This window comes from Bactrocera tryoni, unplaced genomic scaffold (genome assembly GCF_016617805.1).
Source record: "Bactrocera tryoni isolate S06 unplaced genomic scaffold, CSIRO_BtryS06_freeze2 scaffold_25, whole genome shotgun sequence".
Classification (NCBI taxonomy): domain Eukaryota; kingdom Metazoa; phylum Arthropoda; class Insecta; order Diptera; family Tephritidae; genus Bactrocera; species Bactrocera tryoni.
In genome coordinates, this window is record NW_024395977.1 from 28842381 (window position 1) to 28866367 (window position 23987).

Sequence of the window (23987 nt, forward strand, 5' to 3'; positions counted from 1 at the left end):
ACCTCCTTTGGTATCGAACGGCTCGAAGAGGTCCTTCCCGATCCTGACGGAGCTTTTAGTGTTGCTCAACGTCAGTTTGCACAGACATATTAGCTTAGCGGGGATAACAATTTCAGACATCGCGGTATAAAGGCAGCTCCTTTTCGAGCTGTCAAAAGCAGCTTTGAAATCGACGAAGAGGTGGTGTGTGTCGATTCTCTCTTCACTGGTTTTTTCCAAGATTTGGCGCATGGTGAATATGGAGCTTTAATCTTTCACACAATACGCTCGATAGAACCTTGTACGCTGATAGTGATCTTTGACTGAGCGTTGAAAGCTCTTCTGCGACCAAATAGATCGCCTTTTTGTCAGAATCGCAATATCGCAAATTTGTTTTTCCCTATATAAATTAACACCGCATTCATACAATTGATTTTTCCCTTTTGGTTGTAGAGGGGGTTTACAACAATTTTTTTCTATTGGTTCTTTTGTCTGATTCGTCCAGGTCTTCTATTATTTTTTCTATTCTATCGTAGTCTAAATTACTGGGTAGAGCGTTCGAGTATGACATTTTATTTAATACCCTAATTACTTTTAAAACTTTATTAAGTTGACCATATTCGATGCAGTACCCGCCGGGGGAAGCAGAGGAAGAGGAAGACCTCCACTCCGTTGGAAGGACCAAGTGGAGAAGGACCTGGCTTCGCTTGAAATATCCAATTGGTGCCACGTAGCGAAAAGAAGAAACGACTGGCGCGCTGTTGTTAACTCGGCTATAATCGCGTAAGCGGTGTCTACGCCAATTAAGAAGAAGATATGGGCCTTAATTTTGTATATTCTCTGGAGAGTCCCCCGAAGGTGGTGAATCGCAGAGAATTTAATTATTATAAGCTGATGGGTGCCCCTGAAGGTTGTGAATCGCAGCTTTTTTTTTAATATTTTAATTATTGGTTGTACGAACCGTTTTTTTTTTATTGATTTGTATTCAAAGATACAATTTATCATTATAAGTCATTGAGGCGCAAAAATAAGCAGAGTAAAGGAATTAAAAAACACTCTACTTACAATTCTTGATACATCTTTTCTTAACTTATTTTGGTCTTCCTCGGTGGGTGAAATGTTTTCCTTTTTCCTTGTTTACTGTCAATGGTTGAAAGACCCTCGATGGCTATGCCTAATCAGGTTTCCTTTGTCCTCTATGAGGATCACTTTATTTATCCTCTATGAGGAGCACTTCTATTTTTGCTCTATGAGGATCACTTCACTTGTCTTTTATAAGGATCTTTATGTGTGGGTCCGAACCCACGACAACGATCACGCATCCTTTTCCGAGGACATTTTTGCATGGCCTCGCGTTGGTCGCCAATTAACTAAACAGATTTTAGTTTAATTTTAAACTTTTATGAGTTTTTACAACTGACTTAAAATATTACTAATTTGCGGCGACTACGCCTAAATGCCTGACTTCCCTAAACACTAGCAGTTGTAGCCAGTGACCAAAACCCTTTGATGAAATTTGACTCCAGTAGTTATTTGTTATTCTAGCTAGTTTGCCGATGCATTGTCAACGATTCAATGGAAATGAAATCGAATATGCGATCGCTGACCCTGTGTGTTTGTTGATGTTGTTGTCTTGCGTTGACTTGTCGATTTAAAAAGATCAGCTTTGATTTTTCTGACGATGGCTCTACCGGCATGTTACGCCGTTTTTCAGCAAATTAGGATCACTTTTAAACGAAATTTATGGCGTTATACAGGGTTTGTTCGGAAAGTAATAGGACGGGGTTCGGTAGAGGGCATTCCTAGCTAACGAACGAACGGCTTTTCAGCTGTCTCCGAGCACATGGAGAGTCAGGACAAACAATTACCGTAGAATGCCTTTCGTGACGTCTTTAATGCTTGGAAATTGCGCTGGCAGCGCTGCATCGCCACAAAAGGAACCTATTTTGAAAGTTTTTAAAGAATTGTAATGATTGGTTCAATAAATTTGTTTAATTCGACTCAGTTCTATTACTTTCCGGAAAAACCCATTTTCCTCGAACAAATCATAATTTTGGCAATCTGAGTAGGCTTATTGCAACAATTTTATTTAGATCAAAAATCATCGTTTTTACGGAGTACAATGCAAATATTTATTCATTTTTCAAATACTTTAATTTTATTTAACACATACAGTTAAAACAACATATTTTTTCCACGACTGCCAATTAATAATGGATATTTATACAAAGAACCAAATATTGTCGAATCAAATATCGTTAAAATGGGATTGCAAGGAATAACAGAAAAAAAGTAAACATGATAACTACTTACATATATAATTTGAGAAAGCCAAGACATACACTAACATAAGAAGATATTTTGATGCACTTATTTGATAAAACTAAAAACTGATAAAAAATAATTTTATGTAAAAGTGAGTGTAATGAATTTTTTTTCTTTCCTTTCTTCTTCATAAAATGTTTCAAATATCTTGTCTAATATTGAATTAATACATATAAATAAAATGGGATGTTGCAGGGGCTACTCCTACCGCAAGGGATAATGTACGACGCACTTCACTCACGTGTGGTGCCCAGGCCGGATCCCAGCCAGAGCATGAGTTGCACCTGACCGATGTACTTCGACACGTAATGAACTGAGCGACAGACAGAGTTGTCTTATGGTCCTCGTACGATGATTGGAGTTCGATGAAGGGTATGGGTGGAATTGACGTTGGTTCTTTGCTGGCCTCTCGAGTAGAGTGGCGGCGCTGTGTGCGATCTATATCTATATCATAATTCGGAGGCTAATGTTGTGCGTTGGAAGCGTAGGTAAAAATAACTTTTGGTCCACTCTCTTTGTGGCTTGGTGCAATGCTATTCTTTGCGACCAAGTTTGGTGCATAACATTATTCGAATATTCTAATAATTTTGGTGAAAAGGAGCGAAATCCAAACTAAACACATTTGATACTTATTCTTTTCAGAATATAAACTTAGCACCAATGAAGATATCGGAATAGCATGAAATCGATGTATCACTTAACACTAATTGAGATAGATATAGAGTTATATTCAGTGTACTAAAGAACGGAATGCACCTTTCTCGATATTTAAATGACTTTAATCTTAAAATAGGCAATAAATGAATTGTTCTTTATATTTTGGATATATACATATATGTATATGATTGTTCTTCTGCGGTGTCGAAAAGTTACATATATTTGTGTTGTGGGGGGGAGGGGGGGGGGGGTCAAGGTTTGACAACTTTTTTTTTTTTATATTTTTTTTCTGAACCATCAACATCTCAAGAAGTTTTAGGTCATTCGGAGAAAAACTAACGAAGTTACAGCAGGTTGAATAACGGTACCTCTAACTACCTGCGCTGAGTGTACAAAACTTTGAATCGATTTTCCCAAATATGTCATTTTTAAAGTCGGTAACCAGCCTACAGAAAAAACTACTGCATCGCTTGTTTTGAAATTTTGTACAAATATTCTACATATATATAGCTCTCGAATGACGTCGAGTTTTTCCAAAAATTTTAATTTCTAAGAAATTTACAATAACAAATAGGTCGAGTTTTTCGCCCAAAATCGTCATTTTGGCTTGAAAATGGTACCTACCAAAAATTGAAAAATTGAAAAATTAAAAAAAACTCGACGTCAATTGAAAGATAAACTCATAAACTAAAGAAAGCATTTTAATTTTTTGGTTTCAGATGATCCAGTGATGCTGTAGGCTGGTCACCGCACAATAACTTTTTTTCGAGGTGCCTGCAGAGATCGACGATAAATCCGTTATTCCTCGCTATTTTTCTAAAAAACTCTTTTTAAGTATCCTTCAAATGTTGTACTTTCATATAATAATAAGTAAAATAAACCTACAGCAATAATTTTTTCTAAAAAAATTCACGAAAAAAGGTCTTTTTTCGACGAAACAAACCTTACCACAATCGGTATCAGAGGCTCTAATAACAATATTTGACTGCTCAGTGATATTGCAAGCATGATAGATTATCTTGGTATCGGCTTCTTCATGTGAGTTGCAACAGAAACTTTCAACAACACTTGATTGGGTCTTGTCATTTTCAACTTGATACGATTGACAAGTTCGAAAATTCAAAAATATCTGTCGGTTACCCAAAAAAGATTTCATTTCTTCACTAGACCAATGTTTTGCAAAAAAATCTATCAGAGCATCCTTAAATTTAGTATTTTTCAATTCTTTTGCAAAATCTGACGGCCGTACCTGTTCAGGCCCTGAAATTGTGTAATCAATCAATGATGCTTCATGCCGTAGACATCTTTAACCATCTTTTATTGATGGAAAAAAATATTGGTCAAAGATGATATCGATTCTTCGGGTAGGATACTTTGATACCATTTGCAGAAACTTTTTTGAAATACTCCCGAATGTTTTGGGAACATCTTTCATTGGGTTTAGGATGAAAAATTCATCAATTAAAATTACATCTACATTACGGGGTGGTTCTTGATCAATATTCATCATTTCATTGTAAACTTCAGTATCAGGCTTAAAGTTTAAGAGAACACTTTTTTCAAATTGATTTTTCTCAGAAGTTCGTAAAGGTTCAATTTTGGACCGAAACTGTTTTTTTTTTTATTACACAAAAAAATATACATCGATGTTTGCCGAAGCAACATTGTCGGAAGTTTGAACGGTTGATGATGTTGTTGGGACTACAGATGTCTCTTCCTCCAAAGGCTGATGAGCTTCAGCGTCCATTCCTTCGCTCTGCGGAAGGTTCACAACTTCTACTAGGGAATTATGTGCAATCACATCCTCAATTAAACTATCAGCTGACGTAGAAGGTTGCTCAATTGCAGATGAAATCGCACTGGGCTGTGGTGGAACCTTTTCTTTAACGTCTGTCAAGAAAAACTGCCTTTTTAATGCAGTGAATGTTTTATAACAAGTACTATGGTATGCAGAATCATAAAGTTCGTCCGGTAAAATAATATTATGATATCTTAATTTATGAAGTTTCCGTAACCTCAAAATCTTTTTACATTTTGATAATGTCTCTTTTGAGGAAAGCTGTAATTTTTCAGCCTTTACAGTGTCACAAAAAACACACTTTAGTTTTTCTTCTTCACTCGACATTTCAGATAAATCAAATGAATAATACACTTTGAAAGATTTGATAAATAACTCATTAACTAATTCACAAAACACAAGGCACTCTATTTAGGTTCACACTGTACTGAAAACATCTGACAAAAACCGTTGAGATCAGAATACAACTCGGCCCTCTCAAGTCTGAAATCTGAACGATTCGAATGCTAGTAAGTTTACGAGAGAATATTATAGCCTAGAGTGAGTGAAATAATAATCTTTAGGGGAAAAATGAAGCATAGCTACAAACAGTCTATGCATATACCTGACCGGATAGTAATAAAGATTATGGTGTCTGCTGAAGTAAGCACTCAATAAAATCGTGTGCCGTGATTAAAATAAGTTTATAAGACCCTAATGAATAAAATATATTAATGACAGATCTGGTCAAATTTTAAAATTTTATTTTTTTCAGCACTTTCAAAACCGTCTGCTGTAATGTTAAACGCGCGATAATGGTCTGCCATTGTTGTTTTTCGATAATAATAATAATATATTGCAAAATTGCAAAACGGCAGACGTGGTCAAATACATTTAAATTTCATCAAAAATCGATACCTGTCTTACCTGGGCGCGCGCCGCGTCCGCCACGTTGGGCTTAGTGAGTCCCCATGTCATGTACAATAAGTATAGGGGCCTCACTGGACAAAACCCTAGGTCTGGTCAAATACATACTGGTAGCTTTTCACTCGCTCTTAGACTACTACTGACGTGCGTTGCGATTGTATTGGTCATGAAAAAATATTTATGGATTCTAGAAATAAGTGTAAATTTAATAATTGTAGGAAACTAACCTCCTGGTTCTGTAAAAAGTGTAAAGTGTCTAAGATAATAAAAACAATCAATGTTTCCCATTATTTCATGCATAGGTACAGATATCTGATTTCTTTATGGCGTTAATGCCTGAAGTATCAAAGTTGATACCGGTTTTTTTTTTACTAAATAAATATGTAAAATAAATATTGTAATTTTTTTAGCTATTTTTCCCTTCATCTAGACCCTCAAGCAAACACAGTAACATCAAAAATAAATCACTTTCCTAAATCAGGCTACTAAGGGTTAAGCATTTTTGTTATATTATATATCAAAATATGTGTCAAAACGAATTCTCTGTGTAAACTGATTTGTAGTATCTAATCGAAGAGATAAACTATAATAAATTGAATACTATTTTAAATAAATAATACCTGAGAAAGACATGTAGTAACAATGCCATATATAGTACAAATACCACTTGTGTGGCACCAAAAACTAGCAAAATACCATATGAGCAATGTAGTATTTTGCTGGTAACAATACTATCATGTTTCATTGTGGTATTTGTATAAACACAACTAAAAACAGGTAACAAACTTTGCTAAAAGCTTTTACACAAAAGCTATTCGAAATATTCTGTCAAAATGATTAAAAAAATTAATTAATGAAATGGAAAAGCAGGAAATGCCTCATTTCATGTGAGGATTTTAGAGAGACGATGAAAATACATTAACTTTAGAGTATTTTAAATAATTGCACTTATTTTTTCAATAACACACAACTACATACATATTTATTGTTTAATTTTTTTTTGAAATATTTAATGCCTACGAAACAAAGGTAGTATTTCAGTTTACTACATTGCCATGTGTGTAACCAACGTAGTAAACAGAATATCATGATACCTTTACTATGGTATTGTTACTACATGTCTCTCGGGTATAACACACAACAACATATTTATTGTTTACAATTTTTTTGAAATATTTAATGCCTATGAAACAAAGCCAGTATTTGAGTTTACTACATTGCCATGTGTGTCACCAACAGAATACCATGATACATTTACTATGGTATCATTACTACCATGGTTCTCATTTACTACGTAGCAGCAAAATTTCTAAAATTATTGCTATGCTATCGCTACCGCTCTCATTTTGTCGGGAGCCACAGCATAGCCTTAGCATAACAATGTAAAGTATGTGCTCTACTCTGCTCCGAGTTTTGTTATATTTTCTGTCATAATATTTGAATTAATTGAATAATTCAAACAAAAAAGTGTTATGCAAATCATTTTGGCACTTGTTGCGTCAAGTGACTTTATAAATCTAAAATCAAATATTTTAAGAAATATATTAATAAAGTGAATTAGATAATAATTGAATAACTATAATTTTTTTTTATTATGTAAAATATTTACCATTTTTATATTACCAAAAACATCATCTATTCCAAATGTATTACAATACTCAATTACTATGAATTTTCGAAATTAATTTTTTTTACTTAAAATCTTCTTAATTGGCGTAGACACCGCTTACGCGATTATAGCCGAGTTAACAACAGCGCGCCAGTCTTTCTTCTTTTCGCTACGTGGCGCCAATTGGATATTCCAAGCGAAGTCAGGTCCTTCTCCACTTGGTCCTTCCAACGGAGTGGAGGTCTTCCTCTTCCTCTGTTTCCCCCGGCGGGTACTGCGACGAATACTTTCAGAGCTGGAGTGTTTTCATCCATCCGGACAACATGACCTAGCCAGCGTAGCCGCTGTCTTTTAATTCGCTGAACTATGTCAATGTCGTCGTATATCTCGTATAGCTCATCGTTCCATCGAATGCGATATTCGCCGTGGCCAATGCGCAAAGGACCATAAATCTTTCGCAGAATTTTTCTCTCGAAAACTCGTAACGTCGACTCATCGGTTGTTGTCATCGCCCAAGCCTCTGCACCATACAGCAGGACGGGAATTATGAGCGACTTATAGAGTTTGGCTTTTGTTCGTCGAGAGAGGACTTTACTTTTCAATTGTCTACTCAGTCCGAAGTAGCACCTGTTGGCAAGAGCAATCCTGCGTTGGATTTCCAGGCTGACATTATTGGTGGTGTTAATGCTGGTTCCTAAATAGACGAAATTATCTACGACTTCAAAGTTATGACTGTCAACAGTGACGTGAGAGCCAAGCTGCGAGTGCGATGACTGTTTGTTTTATAACAGGAGATATTTCGTTTTGCCCTCGTTCACTGCCAGACCCATTTTCTGTGCGTCCAGCCTGGAGAAAGCAGAACTAACGGCGCGGGTGTTGAGGCCGATGATATCAATATCATCGGCATACGCCAGCAGCTGTACACTCTTGTCGAAGATCTAGTTAGTTCTACAGCTCGAACTATTTTCTCCAGAAGCAGGTTGAAGAAGTCGCACGATAGGGAGTCGCCTTGTCTGAAACCTCGCTTGGTATCGAACGGCTCGGAGAGGTCCTTCCCGATCCTGACGGAGCTCTTCGTGTTGCTCAACGTCAGTTTACACAGCCTTATTAGTTTTGCGGGGATACCAAATTCAGACATCGAGGCATAAAGGCTGCTCCTTTTCGTGCTGTCGAAAGCAGCTTTGAAATCGACGAAGAGGTGGTGTGTGTCGATTCTCCTTTCACGGGTCTTTTCCAAGATTTGGAGCATGGTGAATATCTGGTCGGTTGTTGATTTTCCAGGTCTAAAGCCACACTGATAAGGTCCAATCAGCTTGTTGACGGTGGGCTTTAATCTTTCACACAATACGCTCGATAGAACCTTATATGCGATGTTGAGGAGGCTAATCCCACGGTAGTTGGCGCAGATTGTGGGGTCTCCTTTTTTATGGATTGGGCATAACACACTTAAATTCCAATCGCTGGGCATGCTTTCGTCCGACCATATTTTACAAAGAAGCTGATGCATGCTCCTTATCAGTTCTACGCCGCCGTGTTTGAATAGCTCGGCCGGCAATCCATCAGCCTCTGCCGCTTTGTTGTTCTTCAGGCGGGCAATTGCTATTCGAACTTCTTCATGGTCGGGCAATGGAACGTCTGCTCCATCGTCATCGATTGGGGAATCGGGTTCGCCTTCTCCTGGCGTTGTGCGTTCACTGCCATACATAAGTACATATACTTTATAAAAATCAGGATTGTTGTGTATTTTCTATGGAAAATTTTTACATGCCTTGGTCCAGTTCTTAATGTTAATATTTAGGGCTAAAATTTTCAGGGAATTTTTTTTGAGGTATTTCCAAGGAAATTTCGTGTCGGGACTGAAAAAAATTAATAGTTAAAAAAAAAACACCCTAATGTATGCAAAAAAGGGGAAAGTATATGTACATATGTAGTTAAAATTAATTTCGAGTATTGTAATACATTTGGAATAGATGATGTTTTTGGTAATAATTTATTCAATTATTATCTAATTCACTTTATTAATATATTTCTTAAAACATTTGATTTTAGATTTATAAAGTCACTTGACGCAACAAGTGCCAAAATGATTTGCATAACATTTTTTTGTTTGAATTATTCAATTAATTCAAATATTATGACAGAAAATAGCAAAAAAGAAATAAAAACAACAAACACATGCGGGAGTTGTAGCACATGAAAATTTTCAGACGCCATAGCATAGCGCAGAATTTAATTTTTTGCTCCCGCTCCAGCTATAGTTTTTTACCTAACAAAACTCGGAGCAGAGTAGAGCACATACTTTACATTGTTATGCTAAGGCTATGCTGTGGCTCCCGACAAAGTGAGAGCGGTAGCAAGAGTAAAATTAAATGCTACGAGAGTTGTTGTTGAGTGGTTGTTGGTGCATATTGTGTGATTTTCTTTTTTGTGGATTAGGCAGACCACACTTAAATTCCAATCATCGGGCATGCTTTCGTCCGACCATATTTTACAAAGATGCTGATGCATGCTTATCTGTTCTTCGCCGCCGTATTTAAATAGCTCGACCGGCAATTTATCGGTCGCCGCCGCTTTATTGTTCTTCAGACGGGTAATTGCTATTCGAACTTCTACATGATCCCGCAATGGGACACTGCTCCACCGTTAACGATTGGAGAATCGGGTTCACCATATCCTGGTGTTATGCTTTCACTACCATTCAGAGAGCAGATCACCTCTGGTAGTTCTACAAGAGTGTGCTCCGGTCTTGAAACCTTCTGTTGGTCGCCGCATCTTTTCGTGTAATTTTCGAGCATTACCCCTGTCGGCCAGCTTGTGAAACTCTTCGTACTCACGCATTTCGGCCTCTCTCTCGTTATTTTTTGCAAATGCGTCTCATTTCCCCCTTCGGTATCTATACCATCCCGCATGTGTTGTGGTCGATTGTAACATTGCGAGGTAGGCAGTATGTTTTCTCTTGTTTACACTACTCATTATACCAGCTGTTCCTTTGCCAATGTGTATGTTAGCAGCTGTATGTAAGTAGCTTGAAATGCCAATGTTGTTATTGTTGTAACGAACGCCCAATCCCCATTAGTATGGTAAGGATTAGATAAATTGTCGTGGGCGTCATCTAACGAATCCAGGAAGCTTGCTGCCTCGACGGGGTCTAATGTCATGCGTGGACTCATTGCACGCTGGATTTAATATGTCAGGGTATATTCTGAATAAGTAGGAGTTTAACTTGCTATTGTATCCAGAACGAAGCTGCGCAAGAGTCACTTTCGTTTCTCACGGCAACTAGAGCTCTTTGTCAGTAATGGGTGGTGGTTTGACACCAAGTACGGTGAAGGTGTTATTTGCTTCATTGTGAATGGTAGTCAGTGTTTGTTGAAAGTTAGTTGCGTCGGCGTTGATGTCGTCGACGTAGTTGAGGAATGACTTCTTGATGTCCCCGTTTCCGCTCCAAGCAGGTGGTTGGAGGGATGATTTCTGCGAAAGCACCCCAGCAGGAACTGACATCAAGAGGCATTCTGTCGTAGTCTGGAGTGCAGTATTGTGACAAGTTTGAATCTTTCTCGTCTGCGTTTCACTATCCAGTTCTGATAAGTTTGCAGCTTCCTCGAACTCGTTTTACTGCTTTCAGGCGACAATATTGGTGCGGCGGAGTTAGGGACCGACATTGTATGTTGCCAACAATGTTTCTTTCTCCTTTCCGCATGTTGCGGTTCTGTACTTTGCGATTATCGTGGTCGTATGACGAGTGAAGGAGCACATACTATCGAAAGTCACACCTAAAATTTTAGGGTTATTGACAGTCGGAACTTTAACGCCATCGATTGCAATACTAAGGTAAAGTCTGAACTCTTTTAAGTTAAGTTCCGTGCAGCGAGGAAGCGAGAAAATTCGGAGAGATATGCATTTACGTTTGAGCGCATGCCATCGATTCCATTAAGAGGGAGCGTAGATTTTGCGATGTCCTCGAGAGTTATCGGACCATAGGACTACCCTTTGTTAGCGGGTTTCCCAGGTTTCTGTAGTGGGACCACTATTCCGACTTTCAACACATTGGGTATATGAAGAGCGGTCAGTGATCGGTCGTGGACTTTGGTGAAATAGCCTACTCTCGTCGAGCCCAAATGCTTTAGTATCAGCATGTTGATGTTGGGCCAATTGATTTAGACGTTCCCGGCTTATGAATGCATGCTGCGTATTTGATCTTCACGGTACCCTTTTGGCCACTTTGACGGAGTGGCGGCGCAGTGCTCGAACTAGGTGCAGATTGCGCAGCCGTAGAGGCTATGTTCATAGTATTGCGTTAGCAGCATGGGCCATGTAACTCGTGTGTCCTAAGGCCTGTGCAGGTCTTAAGACGGTTCCATCCATTGCATTACACCTAACCGAGGTGGAGTTTGGATGAAGTCTTTTGGCGCAGACGCAGCCGAAGAATAGGAATAAACCCTGCTGCAAGGCTTTAAGGCTTTGCTCCAGTGATTACAAACTTATACTAAGATTTACCGATCTAAACGGGATTAGCTCTCAGAAAAAACAGCACTTAGCCGGATAAAATCCGGTCAATTTTGGTAACGGAAAACCAGCTGTTATGGGAATTGTACGACGTCCTACAGTTCCCTTATACCGAGTTGCCGACGAGTGCTCTCGAGGAGCAAGTCGAATAAAAAATCGCTCGGCTGTCTGTTGTGATTGCAGCTTCTCGACGTCGAACCTTCCTTGTGTTTTTATCTTGGTTACAACAAGATAGTGGTCCTAGTCGTTGTTAGGACCTCGGAGAGTACGCGCGTCCAAAACACTGGAAACGTGTCTTCCGCCGGCTTTTCGGTCCGGAGACAGCCAAGTAGCATGGTGAATCTTCTTATGCTGGAATCTAGCACTACAGATAACCATATGTCGGGCTCCGGCGAAGTCGATCAGCCTCAACCCATTTGGTGATGTTTCATCATGGAGACCGCTGAGCCAAAGATACCTTCTTTGCCCACCCTGGCATTAAAGTTGCCAAGCATGGTTTTGATATCGTGGCGGGGGAGCTCTCATAGGTGCGCTCCAAGCGCTTATAGAAGCCATCACATCGTCCTTCTCTTCCCTCGGGGCGTGGGCGCAAATCAGCGATATGTTAAGGTTAGACGATCATCCACCGGGGTGAGTGCCAGTCGGCGACGGAGTCTCTCTCTCTCCACGAATCTCACACTGAATTCGCGCTTCTTTATATGGCCACTATAGTAAATGCCACAAGGACCTACTGCATTTAGTATATGTTTAATATCGTTGTTAACACAATAGCTATTAAAATTATTTGAGGTAAAAGTTGTATCTCGACCAGTGATGAAAAATTCAAAAACTTCAAAATAACGGGTAACTTCTCGTTTCTAATACGTACCTCGGTGATGTACTTTTTACGGATTAATGATCGTTTATTTCGGAAAAGCGTCAACTATAACTAATATTTGTTTGTTTCTTTTCGTGCTTTTCATAAATGGTTCTAAATGATTCATATGAAAAAAGTGGTATTGGTATGATGTTATCGAAATGATACTGTCCTTCAGTTTTATCACCTTATAGCCCTGACAGACGACAGCGCTAATTTGCATTAGCGGGCTTAATTTAAATTAACTTGCGAATTTGACCCATGTTAATGCAAGTTAGTAATGTACAAAATTTTCGTGCATTTAGCTGAATTACCAATTTTTGGGCAACACTGCCCAAAAATGGTGAGTTTTTGCTATTGTTTGACAGATGGCGCTTGAAATCTCCCGCCTTCTTTGTGTTTACAGCATCAGCAAACAGTTTTTATATTGCTAATTAAATTATGTGCAAGTATATTAATATTATATTAAAATTTCACAATCAGCTATCTAAAGGCACAAGTCTGCCTTCTGTTACCATAAAATTTCAATGCGCATTAACGTTGCTTCATGCGTATTAATTTTGCTCGTCTGTGCCTTTGTTACATGCGCTTTAAACACATGCCTTTAAATATCATTTGACGAAATAATGCATTCGTGGGAACCATATGTACGTTTTCATCTTGTTAATGGTCTTTTCGAAATCCAAGTGACCATTTTTAGCTTTATATTCTTTTAACATTGACCTAAAACTAAGAGAAAAAGTGTAAAGTTGAAATCTGAGTGACTGCCTGTCTATCCGCCCATCCGTCCGTTCAAGCTGTAACTTTAGTAAAAATTTCTTAGCACAAAAAAAATTACGAGTTCGTAGATGGGCGTAATCAGACCACTGTCATGCCCAAAAATCACCATTGACCGAAAACCTATAAAGTGTCATAACTAAGGACTAAATTAAGATATAAGCTGTAATTTGGTACAGGGGATCGCAGTAGAAAGGGGCATCTGTGGGTACAAAATTTAGAAAAAGTGGACGTGGCCGTGCCCTATAATATGTTTAATGTACATATCTCCTAAGCCAATCAAGCTACTGTGTGAAAATGGATGAAATCAGAAGATAACCCCGCTCTTTCCCCATATAACGGTACTGTTTAAAACTACTAAAAGCGCAATATATCAATAACTAATTACGACAGAGACATTAAATTTTATCTTCAATTTAATCTTCGCAATGGTAAAATATAAAGATTTTCGAACTTCCAGGTGACTTTATGCTGGATATATCAGCCAATATTTGAGTTATCTCCATGAAATTGGGTTGGTGTTTTAAACATGACAGTGTATTTTTGTGCCAAAAAGCCACACTGATAAGGTCCAATCAGTTTGTTGACGGTGGGCTTTAATCTTTCACACAATACGCTCGATAGAACCTTATACGCGATGTTGAGGAGTTGGCGCCGTGCGATTGGTAGTTGGCGCAGATTGTGGGGTCACCTTTCTTATGGATTGGGCAGAGCACACTTAAATTCCAATCGCTGGGCATGCTTTCGTCCGACCATATTTTACAAAGAAGCTGATGCATGCTCCTTATCAGTTCTACGTCGCCGTGTTTGAATAGCTCGGCCGGCAATCCGTCGGCCCCTGCCGCTTTGTTGTTCTTCAGGCGGGCAATTGCTATTCGAACTTCTTCATGGTCGGGCAATGGAACGTCTGCTCCATCGTCATCGATTGGGGAATCGGGTTCGCCTTCTCCTGGCTTTGTGCGTTCACTGCCATTCAGCGGGCTGGAGAAGTGTTCCCTCCATAATTTAAGTATGCTCTGGGCATCGGTCACTAGATCACCTTTGGGGGTTCTACAAGAGTATGCTCCGGTCTTGAAACCTTCTGTAAGCCGCCGCATTTTTTCGTAGAATTTTCGAGCATTACCCCTGTCGGCCAGCTTATCAAGCCCTTCGTACTCACGCATTTCAGCCTCTTTCTTTTTCTGTCTACAAATGCGTCTCGCTTCCCTTTTCAACTCTCGGTATCTATCCCATCCCGCACGTGTTGTGGTCGATCGTAACGTTGCGAGGTAGGCAGCTAGTTTTCTCTCCACTGCGACCCGGCACTCCTCGTCGTACCAGCTGTTCTTTTGTACTTTCCGAAAACCAATGGTTTCGGTTGCAGCTGTACGTAAGGAGTTTGAAATGCCGTCCCACAGTTCCCTTATACCGAGTTGTTGACGAGTGCTCTCAGAGAGCAGGAGTGCAAGCCGAGTAGAAAATCGTTCGGCTGTCTGTTGTGATTGCAGCTTCTCGACGTCGAACTTTCCTTGTGTTTGTTGGCGTGGGTTTTTTGCTGCACAGAGGCGGGTGCGAATCTTGGCTGCAACAAGATAGTGGTCCGAGTCGTTGTTAGGACCTCGGAGCGCACGCACATCTAAAACACTGGAGACGTGTCTTCCGTCTATCACAACATGATCGATCTGGTTGGTAGTTTTTCGATCCGGAGACAGCCAGGTAGCTTGATGAATCTTTTTATGCTGAAATCTAGTACTACAGATAACCATATTTCGGGCCCCGGTGAAGTCGATCAGCCTCAACCCATTTGGGGATGTTTCGTCGTGGAGGCTGAATTTACCGACCGTAGTGCCAAAGATACCTTCTTTACCCACCCTGGCGATAAAGTTGCCAAGTACAATTTTGACATCGTGGCGGAGGCAGCTCTCATAGGTGCGCACCAAGCACTCATAAAATACATCTTTGGTCACATCGTTCTTCTCTTCCGTCGGGGCGTGAGTGCAAATCAGCGATATGTTGAAGAACCTCGATTTGATGCGCATTGTGGCCAGACGTTCATTCACCGGAGTGAATGATAGTACTCGGCGACGGAGTCTCTTTCTCACCACGAATCCAACACCAAACTTGCGCTCCTTTATATGGCCACTATAGTAAATGTCACAAGGACCTACTCGTATCTGTCCTTGTCCCGTCCATCGCATTTCTTGGACGGCGGTGATGTCAGCCTTTATTTTTGCGAGAACATCAACCAGCTGGGCAGCGGCACCTTCCCAATTAAGGGTCCGGGCATTCCAGGTACATGTCCTCAAATCGTAGTCCTTATTTCGTTTGCCATGGTCGTCATCAAAAGGGGGTCTCTCATCCGAGGCTGCTTTTTCTTTTGCATTGGTACTGATTCTTACGTGGCGGGTCCCAAACCCAGCGCACAACCATATGTAGAGGATGTTTCGCCTTCTCACATTAGCTCGCCTTCGAACGGATGTTCTTATGCTACCCAGAGGATACTTGGTCAAAGACCGGAAGTAGTGAGCTGCTTGAGCCATGTGTAAAAGAATAATTTCTGGTCACTTCCAAGTGAATGGCGATCAGAGAACTTTACTCACTTGCGTGAACTTCTACACATGACTCCATCCTCCACCACTGTGATATCTGCTGTGCTGTAATTAGGACAAAGAAATTATAATTAGGACAAAGAATGCTATTGATAAGAATGCATGCCCTAGGTTTACCTTTGTTTAGTGTGTAGAAAAGGTTATAGTTGCTGCTTTTGAGCCCCTTAATGGTCTTCATTCACCCAGGGCTCCTGTATTATACTAATGTCGTTGTCTCTCTCGTTTATGAGGGTTGTCAGATTCGCTGTAGCACTCTTCGAGTGCTGCACGTTGATCTGTACGCATCTTAAGTTATTGGGCATTTCGGGTTTCTTTGATGCCCACATTCCTTAGCAACTGGCTGGCGTTGTCGACCTCTTCCGTGTCGTCTTCGTTAGCCGCTTTGTCGTCTTGGATGATTTTTAGCCGGGCCTTGCGAATTCCGAAGTTGATTTCGTAGTCAGCCTTCTTGAGAGCCTCAATGGACTCATCGCAAATGGCACCAGAATTGGTCTACTTGCTTTGTTCGGTTTTTCCTCCTTGATCAGCTGCCACTCATCTATACCAGGTATAGATTTGTTTTGCAGCTTGATGCACCTCAGGAATTTTTCACCTGGCTCCTCTAGAGGGGGTAGCCAAATGCGAGCACGAGGTCTCTTCGGTATGTCCCTGGCGGCTATAACCCTCAATTGGAGGCCTTCCAGGGCGTTGCTGATTTTGGCAAAACTGCCCGTCCGGACACTTGATGACCCTGTAACCCCAGAGGGTTTCAGAGGAGTCAAACTCGGGGTGAGGACCCGCAGGATTGTCGAGTACAAAGCTTAGCACCATACTCGACAATCTGACGTCGATCTCCACCCATCTTTCTTATATTGTTTGGGGAGGAGGAATTTCCGTCTATGATGGCCACAAGCAGGCTATCCCTGGCTACATCGCAGAAATGCCTTGCCGTTGTTGTACAGCTGTGTTCACCTTCACTTCGCCTAGGTTTTTTGGGCAGAGTTTTTTGTATTTCTGTAATAGAGCGATTCCTTTTTTGTGAATTGCTCTCTTGTTTACTCTCTTGTAGAGGTTCTGATTTCATATTCTTCTACTATTGATTTGAGGCGCTTTGTTTCTGCCTCATCAACTGGGATACCGGCTGCCTGGTCTTTGGCTATCTTTCCCAGTGTGAAAACTGCCCTCGGGTACCGGTTTTTCCTCAGCTGATTCTGGGATTTCTGGCGCTGGCATGCTCATATTTCCACACTAGGAGATGGGAGTAAAACCTGGGGTTTATTCATCCATATCACTATTGTGGGAATTATGAGGTGTCCCTCTCAGTTCGTAAGAGCAGAGTGCGTTTCCTTTGAGATGTACACTTTACTATTACTTAAGCCCCTTCGCCACGACAAAGCGACCAACATAAAAGGAGATGTTGCATATTCTTCTATATATTTCATGAGGTTCCATATTAGGGTGGGTCGATTCCGGAATTTTTCGATTCGGGATTTCTAATAGTGCGGAAAAGTTGCCTTAGTACTTCCTGATTCCAATGCAACTTTTTGTTTTGAGATCGGATTGCATCTTCAACCCCAACTCCGGCCTTGAAATTTCGGAAATTCGCCTAAAATCGTGAAATTGTCTACCTAGAAATACGCATCTCATGGCAAAATGTATAAAACAAAAGTTATTTGTCACGTCATTTGCTACCGAAATGGTATATGTGATCATGGCCGTAGGACGAACCGTTCCCGAGATACGAGCGAAAATGCGGCGCGCCACAGCGCAAGGTGAAAATCTCACATTCATTCACCTACGCCAAAGGACACGTTCGGATAGGTCTCCACGCAAATATTTTTTCATCGAGTTCCTTCGCTCTTGTCGGTGATTTGGGCGAGTTCTATCACTTACCCTGCGTCATACGACACGTTCGGACTTGTCTCCACATAAATATTTTTTCATCGAGTTCCTTCACTCTTGTCGTTGATTTCGCCGAGTGCTATCACTTATATTCTCTCAACAGAACACAGAACTCAAAATGTCTGTATCTAAATTTAAATTTAGACAGAAATGTCCTGTGTTTGGCATATATCCGTACAATCTCTCTGAGTCCCAGTTACCTACTTACCAGGATGTTCTTTTGTGTGATCAGTTTGAAAGATTTCGTATAGGACGACTCTGAGGCGACAACTATGAACCTATGAGTAAAGAGGTTACAGAAATAGTTGCAAAAAAGGTTGAAAATACTTTCAAAAAGTCATCTATTCCGATAGTTTCACACACCAGAGTTGTACAAATGCTCACCACATACCATAAGAAATTTCTGACTCTTAAACAAATGGTTTTAAGGAACCCAATAGGTTTGAGCTCTAAAAGAGACGACTTTGTCTCTTCTGCCGGAAAATTATTTGACATCGCTGCTTGTAAATGCATTTATTTTTCTTCTTGCACTTGTCCAAAGGAAAGGAAAGTTCCTATCAATGAACAACCATTTCTCTTGGACCAGAGAACCAGAAGAATCGGTCGCATTGAAAGTGTTGATCTACCTGAAACAAAAAAGATTACAAAGAAAAATGAACGTAAAGAAAAGCTTTCAAAACGTCATTCAACATCAACACTTACCAGAAAAGTATCAGCTAGAACACGTGACCATTCAGATCAGCCAGACTCTCATACAGACGACAACAATGTAGGTGCGTCGCACATGTATTCTTCCAAAAACGATTCTGATGATGAATTTTCTCTTCCATCCTCTAAAACCAAACAAAACACACTAGTATTAGAACACACTGCTTTAGCTGCCCAAAGATTTGGAGTAAGTGATAGAGCAGCGGCCTTGATTGTTTCATCTGCTTTTCTGGATGCCAAAACAGCAGGTTTGATAACAGAGGATCAGGCTAGCTTTGTCACTGACAAATGCAAGATTAGTCGGGCAAAAAAAAGTGTTGGAGTTAAGCTCCAAAGCACCGAAAGTATTGACTCTGTATATGGGCTGTATTTTGACGGCCGCAAAGACAATACACTTACACAAGTCAGCGAAGGTGAAAAGTACTACCGCGACACTGTCAAAGAGGAACATATTTCTCTTACCGGAACCTGGTTGTCATTACTTTGGCCACGTCACCTCTCCTTACGGATCAGCTGAGGATGAGACGCCGCATTTTCGTTCTTATCTCGGGAACGGTTCGTCCTACGGCCATGATCACGTATACTATTTCGGTAGCAAATGACGTGACAAATAACTTCTGTTTTATACATTTTGCATCTCAGTATTTCAGGCGCTAGGTAGACAATTTCACGATTTTAGGCGAATTTTCGAAATTTCAAGGCCGGAGTTGGGGTTGAAGATGCAATCCGATCTCAAAACAAAAAGTTGCATTGGAATCAGGAAGTACTAAGGCAACTTTTCCGCACTATTAGAAATCCCAAATCGAAAAAAGTCCGGAATCGACCCACCCTATTCTATATCGGGTTTATACCTTAACTTTAATGTGCTTTTAATTTTTTTCAGTTATCTGGCTGCGGTAAATTTATGAAAACGTCTTTCGCCTCTCCCTGCATCGTTCTGTAATATACTGCTCTAGTTGCTTCCTTCCCTGTTTCATCGTTTCAAATATTTGATAGAAGATATTCTATGCTGCTCATAAATTAATTTATTGTAACATCTCCTCTTCCAGTAAACGATGGTAAATGTTAAATGTTTTTCAAAATTCGTTCAAAGTCGTTTTCGTTTACTGATTTTATTTTGGAGTTCGACATATGCCTTTCGAAGTTGTTTAGGTTAAGTTGATCAATGAGCTCCCCATTTTTGTGTTTGAATTCGATCTTGTTGTGCCATCTTTCTTCTTTCGTCGAATGTGAGTTGCCTTGTTGATATAATTTTTATACTCTTGCAACCAGTTGCTACAGAGTATTATAGTTTTGTTCACCTAACGGTTGTACGTATCACCTAAAACTAATCGAGATAGATATAGCGTTATATGTATAATATATAAATGGTCAAGGTGGCGAGAAAAGATGAAATCCGGTTGACTGTCTATCTGTCCGTCCATGCAAGCTGCAACTTGAGTAAAAATTGAAATATCTTGAAGAAACTTGGTACATTCCTGTTCCTTAGTACAAAAAAATTTCGAGTTCGTAGATGGGCGTAATCGGACCATTGCCGCGCCCACAAATTGCCATTAACCGGAAACATATATATATATATATATATATATAAGGGCCATAACTAAGCACTGAATTAAGATATAAAACTGTAAATTGGAACAGGGAATTGCAGTAGCAAGGGGCACCTTTGTATACAAAATTTTGAAAAAGTTGACGTGGACACGCCCTATAATATTTTTAATGTACATATTTCCTAAGCCAATCAAGCTACTGTGTGAAAATAGATAAAATCAGAAGATAACCCCGCTCACTTCCCATATAACGGTACTGTTCAAAACTACTAAAAGCGCAAAAAATCAATAACTAATTACGATAGAGACATTAAATTTTAACCCGAGGTGGTATGAGAGGGCTTAATGCGAGCCAGTGTGAAAATCGGACTAGGGACGTGGCACATTTTTAGTTAAATCTAAACTAAATTTAGTACGCAGCATTCTTCTTATATATCTATGTCACAGTGTGAAACCTCGCCTATTGCCCATATAGCATAATTTAAAGTTTCCAATACACAAATCAAAAAGTAATTAATACAACTAGATACAATTTTGAAGTAATAATTCCCTTAAAATCAAAATCCAAAGGAAACTGTTCAAGATGCTAGGAACTGAATATGTTGGTCTCAGTATCTATAGTTGACTTCTAACCGCAAATATCACATTCAATGTGGGAGATATACAATTGAAATTCGGACAGAGTTCTTTCCTGATAGTAGTAATTCTATGTATCAAAAATGGATTGAATCGGGTCAATACTTCTCGGAGCCCCCATATACCTAATATAATGATTTTCGAACTTCCTGGTGTCGTTATGCCGCATATATCGGCCAATATTTGAGTTAGCTCAATGAATATTACAAAATATATATTACTCATAACAGTATATCTTTATACCTAAACTAGATACAATTGAAATAATATATATATATATATATATATATATATACATATATATATATATATGGGAGACTTACTTTATTTGAATTAAACGTCTTAGTTTTGTTTAGTATATAAAATGATTTATTTAATAATACCGGCTGAGCAATGTAGGGTTAAACACTTAGTGATATAAAATTAGTTTAGTGACCTATTGGTTTAATATTTTTAAGAGCGCACGTCCGTATGGTATGGAGTTTCAAAATCAAGTTGTCGGCTGTTAGTATTGAAGTGTCACACTGATTTTTGATTTATTACTTTTTAACGTTCGTTGTCGTTTTTCAGCTGTTCATTGTTTTCGTTAATTCCGTTTATTCAGTGTGTCTGTTAAGAGTTGCATGCGTGCGCAGGTCAGGTCAGGGTTGCAAACCCACATATATACCATATATCCAATATCTGGCTGACTTTGGTGCATATGATGTGATTGTATGTGATGTACCTTAATGAAATCCAGGGAAAATTTGTTTGGTATGTGGCATGATAATAGTTAATACATAAAATGGGATCGATACTACCCCAACTCCCATATGTTAAATATAATGATTTTCGTTTTACTAACAAAGCTTACGACGAATATGTCGGTGATTGTGAAGGTAAATCTACAAAATGTATTAATGATATGTTTAGTCGATGTCGTCAAACTATAGAAAGTGAGGGAAGAGTGTAAAAATGAGTATAAAAAAGGAAAATCGTGAAAATCAACAATTATCAGCTCCAAAAATTAACGATGAACTTAGAGCAGCGTTTCGCAATAAAATGTTAGGTGAAACAGTGCGGAAAGTGCATAGAAATGACAAGATACATGGCCGTGCTGCAAGAAAAAAAACACTTACATCGTTTATAAATAAACAAAACAGAATATCGTTCGCTAATACCTATAAAATTAAAAGTTTTGACTTTTGAAAAACTGTAAAATTTAGTGTATGGTCTGGCGGTAACTAAGTGATGAATTAAATATCAAAAACGTCAAAGCATCTGTTAAGCACAGCGGCGATTCCGTCATGGTGTGAGGCTGCATGTCAGCTCAGGGAGTCGGGAATCTTGTTTTTATAGACTGAAGAATAGATAAGCATCTTTATTTATTATTTTCACTGAAAATTTACATTCCAGTGCTGAAAAAATGGACATGTAACAAAAATTAGGTCTTATTTCAACACGACAGTGGCCCGAAACATGCAGCCCACCACGTTAAAATGTGGATTCCCTTCAACGCAAAACGTCTGCCAACACCGCCACAAAGCCCCGAAATACATTCAACTGAAAATCTTTGGACCCATATAGAAAAAAAGTACAGAATCACCAAATTTCATCAAAAAGTGTGCTCAAAAGAGTTTTAAAAGAGAAATGGGAGAAGATACGCCCCGACTTTTGCCGAAAGTTGATAGAATCAATTCCAAGATATTTGGAAACTGTCTGTAAAAGTAATATCTTTCATACGAAATATTAAATAATTTTTACTTTTGTTTCCATATAACTGCTACTCAAAAGCAAAATACTTTTCTGAGTTAATAATTCTGTATAATTTTATGTTTTGTTAAGTTTTTTTAATGAATTATTGAAGTATAAACAATTTATTTTGTTAACTTGATTGAAAAGTATATTAAAAAATATTTAAAGCACAAAAACACGAAGTTTTAATTAATAATTTTCATTTGCAAAATATTTTTGTGATTCACTGTACATAAAATTGCTTTGATTCCGATCCCCTGGTTGACATTTTACATCTTAAGGTACTTCCCTGGCTCTGATTCCTGTAAGTTGCGAGAGTATAAAATGTTCGGTTGCATCCGAACTTAGCCCTTTCTTTCTTGTTTAAGCAACATTTGGAAGAGTTTAATCATGGTCCATATGCTGGATGTATGCACAGGATATTTTCAACACTGTAACAACAGCAACACCATCATCTTGATTTAACATTAGTTTTAATAGCTAAATTCTCCTAATAGGTGATATTAGCATGGTATCAAAAAAGCTAAAATTTTGTTCTACAAATAATGGGCCTACTTATTGTTCAACATACAAATTTACACTATCTACTTTAATTGTTATTTTGCTAAGCAGTTCTGTAAATAACGTTATTTATGTTCTCAACATTTTATCACATTATTTAATGTAATTTTTTTTTTCAGGGATAAAAGTAGAAATACTGCTAAAGTTACTTGCAGAGTTTGTCTCGAGGATTTCCAGACGAGTATCAACTTTCTGTCAGAGCCAATAGATGTGTATAATGATTGGGTAGATGCTTGTGAAACAGCGAACTAATCCCGAACTTGTAATTGTGTAGTCTTATAATTATCTAATGATATTTAACATTTCAAGTCAGAATAAAGTTTTTTCAAAATTTTTATTTATAATATAATATATATAAATATATAATATATTTAATCCTTGACTGTACAAATTTTGAAACACCTCTAAAAAGAAAGTATGTATAAGTCACGATATTAATACGCTTATGTATGAATGCAACAGATAAGCTGTAAAGTTCGTATAGTTTTAAAAGATATAAAATTTTAAAATTCGCTTTTATTTTTAAGTATATTTAATCAAGAATTATCCTGGAGTCTGAGAACAGGAAAAAATTATGTGCGCCTGATTCGTGTAACATGATGGAAACAAAAGGAATACGAAGAAGGAATACCATCCATACCATACCACAATTTAGCTAAATTGAAAATGGTGTAGATAAAATAAACTTAACCCTTCGACCAAGATGATCCACCAAGTAGGCAAATTATAAGATACTCTATTATGATTGCCAACTCAACTGGAATTTATTTATATTTAGTTTTGTAATTCGGTATTATCGAAATCAACTAAATCCGTGTTGAACATTAGTGCAGTATTTCAGAAGAATATTTATAGGAAATAGAAAACGATTGAAAATAATTTGAAATTATAACAGTAAGTTATTTTGTGAAAAACG

The 23987-nt window shown here is 38.7% G+C and overlaps 1 protein-coding gene and 1 long non-coding RNA gene across 2 annotated transcripts in view; both read left to right on the forward strand.

Annotated features, from left to right (window-relative positions):
- The window catches only part of LOC120780641 (transcription elongation factor 1 homolog), a 31944-nt gene extending 8354 nt beyond the window's left edge, over positions 1–23590 (forward strand). Inside the window, exon 2 of the mRNA XM_040112906.1 lies at positions 23191–23590. Coding sequence (XP_039968840.1) covers positions 23191–23323 — 133 coding nt within the window. The 3' untranslated portion in view covers positions 23324–23590. The remainder of the gene's footprint in view (positions 1–23190) is intronic.
- LOC120780642 lies at positions 839–3134 on the forward strand. Its single transcript, XR_005705939.1, has 2 exons — positions 839–2395; positions 2500–3134. It is a non-coding gene; the product is annotated as an uncharacterized LOC120780642 (long non-coding RNA).
- Positions 23591–23987: the final 397 nt, after the last annotated feature.